Below are 5,884 nucleotides of genomic sequence, written 5' to 3' on the forward strand. Positions count from 1 at the left end.
CCAGCTATCTCCTTCTCGTGCCCCCCTGTTGGTAGCTTCTAAGAGGAACTGAGCTGGTGGTGAGGAAAGTGGCTTGCAAGGTCCCAGCCTTAACATCACAAAGCAGAGATTAGAATTTTGGTTTAAAGCACGGAGACAATAGCTTAATAGTCAGCACAGATGGGATTACCAAAAGGTCAAGGTAGTGGTTACCTTAAGGAAGGAGGAAGGGGGTGTGCCTGGGAGAAGCCATTCAGGGATGCAGGAGAGCCTCTTTCTAGGGTGCAGGAAATAGTTTATTTCTTAATGGGGCTGGCGGTTACGTGGGTGTTTTGTTTATAACCGCCCACCATGCTTTTTATACCTATGTTCTTGTACTTTGCTGTGGGTGTGTTATTTTTCACCACTAAAAGTGCTATAGAATTTTTTTTATGGATAGTTCACGGAGGAGAAGAGTGTTGCTGTAGGCTGACAGGTCAGAGCACACCTCCCTGAGGAGGGGATATTTGAGCCCAGCTTGAAAAATCAGAGGGACAGGTCATGCCCAGAGCCGTGCACAGCGTTCTAGGCAGAGGACAATCGGGCACCCTGTATCTTATGAGTGCAAGCCTGGGGGCCGTGTGGAGGGTGGCCTGGAGGAATGTGCAGGGTGGCCTGCAGAGAAAGGGAGGCAGCGAGAAGCAGGCTGATGTGGAAATTGTGGGCAGCAAGCAGAGGTGAGCCTGGTTTTAAGGGTGACCCAGGGGCTCAGCTGCAGATGAGGCAAAGCAACCAGAGACAGAGCAGCCCCCTACCTATTGGGGAACCGAGGAGATGCACCTTGCCGCTTGGAACATACACTTCCTCAGTCCCAGCCTCCCGGAAAATATCTCTAAGTGCTGAGAGGTGATCCTGGAACAAAGAAGCCAGCAGATGGACTGGCTCCAGAGAGAGTCCCTGAGGTTTCTGAACCAATTCCAGTCTGCATCCTTGGAGCTGGCAGAGGCTTCCGGAAAGAACAGCAAGATCTGGTCTCACACTGTCTGGTTTCCCTCTTTCCTTCCTAATTTCCTTCCTCCAGCCTTTCCTTTCTTACTGATTCCTTACTCTTCCATCCTCCCTCTCTCCCTCCCTCTCACACATTAACTAAACACACAATCAGATATACCACCCATATATATAAATACACACACCCACCTGTCTACCTCCTACACACATTATTCATATCCACTCCCCCCCGCTCTGACACACACAAACTGAAAGACACATAACATATGCAGGTTCATTCATACACATCTCAGATATATTCTTCTTACGCCTGCAGAGCACTTTATTATTTTTTTTTTAACATCTTTATTGAAGTATAATTGCTTTACATCGTTGTGTTAGTTTCTGCCGTATAACAAAGTAAACCAGCTATACATACACATACATCCCCATATCTGCTCCCTCTTGCGTCTCCCTCCCACCCTCCCTATCCCACCCCTCTAGGTGGTCACAAAGCACCAAGCTGATCTCCCTGTGCTATGTGACTGCTTCCCACTATCTATTTTACGTTTGGTTGTGTATATATGTCCATGCCACTCTCTCACTTCGTCCCAGCTTACACTTCCCCCTCCCCATGTCCTCAAGTCCATTCTCTATGTCTGCGTCTTTATTCCTGTCCTGCCCCTAGGTTCTTCAGAACCATTTTTTTTTTTTAGATTTCATATATATGTGTTGGCATAGGGTATTTGTTTTTCTCTTTCTGACTTACTTCACTCTGTATGACAGACTCTAGGTCCATCCACCTCACTACAAATAACTCAATTTCGTTTCTTTTTATGGCTGAGTAACATTCCATTGTATATATGTGCCACATCTTCTTTATCCATTCATCTGTTGATGGACACTTAGATTGCCTCCATGTCCTGGCTATTGTAAATAGTACTGCAATGAACATTGTGGTACATGACTCTTTGTTTTTTTTAAGTTGTTTTAAACTAGTTTATTTAGGGGTTCCATTTTCACTCCTCAATAGATTTTATGTATTTCTCATATGCTTCTTCACTCATTAGTTCATCTAGGTCTGAAGGGTTACTGAGTGTCATCTTGATCAGCCAGCCATCTTCATAACAAGATTTGTTGACAAGTCCTGGATTTTCTTCTAGAGCTCCATTAATTTCAGTTACTTCTCCTGATAGAGGAGAATAGAGTTCACTAGCAGCTTTCACACTTTCCAAAGCACCAAATTCCTCTTGTTTGTTCAATTTTGTCCCAACTTCAGGCAGACTACAGTAAACAACATCTCCCAAAGCTTCCTGTGCAAAATTGCTGATTCCCACTGTTCCAACACCGTTTTTTGTTGTTACCCATTCATGTATGTCTGTGAATTTATGACCCGACAGCAGAGCCAGTCCGGTGCGCTGCGCTCTGATGGCGCCCACCCGCAGTCCCCTGATGGTGCGCGCCCGCAGTCCCCAGGGCTGCGACGGGCAGGGCTCATTGGGCGCAGAGATGGCACGCAGGCTGCAGACTGCGTCCCGCACGCGCCGCGCCACTCGCAGAGCCATGTTCGCAGGGGTGCAGAGGGTCTCCGCGCAGCATCTCCATTGTGGTACATGACTCTTTTTGAATTATGGTTTTCTCAGGGTATATGCCCAGGAGTGGGATTGCTGGGTCGTATGGTAGTTCTATTTTTAGTTTTTAAGGAACCTCCATACTGTTCTCCATAGTGGCTGTATCAGTTTACATTCCCACCAACAGTGCAAGAGGGTTCCCTTTTCTCCATGCCCTCTCCAGCATTTATTGTTTGTAGATTTTTTTTTTTTTAATTTTATAGCTACTTTATTTATTTATTTATTATTTATTTTTGGCTGTGTTGGGTCTTCGGTTCGTGCGAGGGCTTTCTCTAGTTGCGGCAAGCGGGGGCCACTCTTCATTGCGGTGCGGGGACCGCTCTTCATCGCGGTGCGGGGACCGCTCTTCATCGCGGTGCGGGGACCGCTCTTCATCGCGGTGCGCGGGCCTTTCACTATCGCGGCCCCTCCCGTTGCGGGGCACAGGCTCCAGACGCGCAGGCTCAGCAGTTGTGGCTCACGGGCCCAGCTGCTCCGCGGCATGTGGGATCTTCCCAGACCAGGGCTCGAACCCGTGTCCCCTGCATTAACAGGCAGACTCTCAACCACTGCGCCACCAGGGAAGCCCGTTTGTAGATTTTTTGATGATGGCCATTCTGACCGGTGTAAGGTGATACCTCATTGTAGTTTTGATTTGCATTTCTCTAATGTTAGTGATATTGGGCATCCTTTCATGTGTTTGTTGGCAATCTGTATATCTTCTTTGGAGACATGTCTATTTAGGTCTTCCGCCCATTTTTGGATTGGGTTGTTTGTTTTTTTAATATTGAGCTGCATGAGCTGCTTGTATGTTTTGGAGATTAATCCTTTGTCAGTTGCTTCATTTGCAAATATTTTCTCCCATTCTGAGAGTTGTCTTTTCGTCTTGGTTATGGTTTCCTTTGCTATGCAAAAGCTTTTAAGTTTCATTAGGTTCCATATGTTTATTTTTGTTTTTATTTCCATTTCTCTAGGAGGTGGGTCAAAAAGGATCTTGCTGTGATTTATGTCAAAGAGTGTTCTTCCTATGTTTTCCTCTAAGAGTTTTATAGCGTCTGGCCTTACATTTAGGTCTTTAATCCATCTTGAATTTATTTATTTATTTATTTATTTATTTATTTATGTATTTATTTTTAAATTTATTTATTTATTTATTTATATTTGGCTGTGTTGGGTCTTCGTTTCTGTGCGAGGGCTTTCTCTAGTTGCGGCGAGCGGGGGCCACTCTTCATCGCGGTCTCTCTTGTTGCGGAGCACAGGCTCCAGACGCGCAGGCTCAGTAATTGTGGCCCACGGGCTTAGTTGCTCCGTGGCATGTGGGATCTTCCCAGACCAGGGCTCGAACCTGTGTCCCCTGCATTGGCAGGCAGATTCTCAACCACTGCGCCACCAGGGAAGCCCTGAATTTATTTTTATGTATGGTGTTAGGGAGTGTTCTAATTTCATTCTTTTACATGTAGCTGTCCAGTTTTCCCAGCACCACTTATTGAAAAGACTGCCTTTTCTCTAAGAACATGGTATATCTCTCCATCTGTTTGTATCATCTTTAATTTCTTTCATCAGTGTCTTGTAGTTTTCTGCATACAGGTCTTTTTGTCTCCTTAGGTAGGTTTATTCCTAGGTATTTTATTCTTTTTGTTGCAGTGTTAAATGGGAGTGTTTCCTTGATTTCTCTTTCAGATTTTTCATCTTTAGTGTATAGGAATGCAAGAGATTTCTGTGCATTAATTTTGTATCCTGCTACTTTACCAAATTCATTGATTAGCTCTAGTAGTTTTCCGGTAGCATCTTTAGGATTCTCTATGTATAGTATCATGTATCTGCAAACAGGGACAGCTTTACTTCTTCTTTTCCGATTTGGATTCCTTTTATTTCTTTTTTATCTCTGATTGCTGTGGCTAAATCTTCCAAAACTATGTGGAATAATAGTGGTGAGAGTGGGCACCCTTGTCTCGCTCCTGATCTTAGTGGAAATGGTTTCAGTTTTTCACCATTGAGAATGACGTTGGCTGTGGGTTTGTCATATATGGCCTTTATTATGTTGAGGTAAGTTCCCTCTATGCCTACTTTCTGGAGGGTTTTTATCATAAGTGGGTGTTGAATTTTGTCAAAAGCTTTTTCTGCATCTATTGAGATGATCATATCGTTTTTATCCTTCAGTTTGTTAATATGGTGTATCACATTGATTGATTTGTGTATATTGAAGAATGCTTGCATTCCTGGGATAAACCCCACTTGATCATGGTGTATGATCCTTTTAATGTGCCTGCAGAGCACTTTAAAGTTCAGCTTTCAAGTTCATCAACTCTTTGCAAGTCATAGCAACCCCATTTTACTGGTGAAGAACTTGAGGCTCAGAGAGGTTGAAGAATGTCTTCAAGGTCAGGGAGCTGGGAAATAATAGAGTTTGGACTTGCACTCAAGTCTGCCTGACTCTGACTGTGCTTCGGCTGCACTCTGCTATCCCTGTACATGCAAACAGGCACACACACACAGAGATGCACACTGCAAACACGTCCAGATACTCTCTGATTACATTCTTATCCACATGCCCAAACCCAGAAAGAAAGTTCACTGACATGTTGCCAGTGGGTCTAAGGAAGGATCTGTATTTTTGGAAAATTTCTGGCTTGCTTGTAGCCAAGGCTTGTAAACTGTACATAGCAGCTTCTCAGAGATATCCAGATGACTTGGTTCAATAGATTTGCTCTGACATGTAGAAAGCAAAAGGTAGAGATGAACATTTGGGTTGTGTGTTTGATTTTTGCAGCCCTTCCTGTCTTGTCTCAAATTGTCCTTCATTCTCACAATAACCCTGTAGGTAGTCGTGGAGGAAACTATTATACACTTTTAACAGGTGGGGAAACTGGGAATCAGGGTGTTCGAGGGTAATCCAGATGCCTCCAGCTCCATAATTGTCTGGGGTCCCACTTCTCTTCGATGCCCAATAACCATAGTCCAAGCTCCCTTCTACCTTGCCTTCAGGAAGTCCACTGCACATCTTCCCAAGTGATGTTATGGATACCCAGGAGGAATGGTTAAATGTTCTAGCCATCTCTCCTGGCTGTCCCATGTCACATCCTAACTTGAGCAGTTCTTTGCTCTGCTAGACATCTCTGAATGTCTCATGACCGTCTCATGACCTTTGCTCTAGATTTCTGATTTTCTCCTTTCTAAGGTAAGGACACCAACCCTCCCTTAATTCTCAAAGCACATCTCTGGGTGCTTTTCTGGCTATAAGTAACAGAACACCCAACTCAAATTGGCTTAAACAATAGAGAACACTTTATTCTGCTTTATAACCAGAAGTTCCAAAATAGGGTAGAACC

At 44.3% G+C, this 5,884-nt stretch overlaps 1 protein-coding gene across 1 annotated transcript; it reads right to left on the reverse strand.

The window, feature by feature from the left end:
- Positions 1–1,957: 1,957 nt before the first annotated feature.
- Positions 1,958–2,510, reverse strand: LOC130707336 (glycine cleavage system H protein, mitochondrial-like). The gene has a single exon (XM_057541426.1). The coding sequence runs from the start codon at positions 2,508–2,510 to the stop codon at positions 1,965–1,967; it is 546 nt and encodes a 181-aa protein (XP_057397409.1). The 3' UTR covers positions 1,958–1,964.
- Positions 2,511–5,884: the final 3,374 nt, after the last annotated feature.

Source organism: Balaenoptera acutorostrata, chromosome 2 (genome assembly GCF_949987535.1).
Source record: "Balaenoptera acutorostrata chromosome 2, mBalAcu1.1, whole genome shotgun sequence".
Taxonomy (NCBI): Eukaryota; Metazoa; Chordata; class Mammalia; order Artiodactyla; family Balaenopteridae; genus Balaenoptera; species Balaenoptera acutorostrata.

What these genes read in the sequence shown, in the direction of transcription:
- LOC130707336 (XM_057541426.1), bottom strand. Translation starts at nt 2,510, where the DNA reads ATGGCTCTGCGAGTGGCGCGGCGCGTGCGGGACGCAGTCTGCAGCCTG.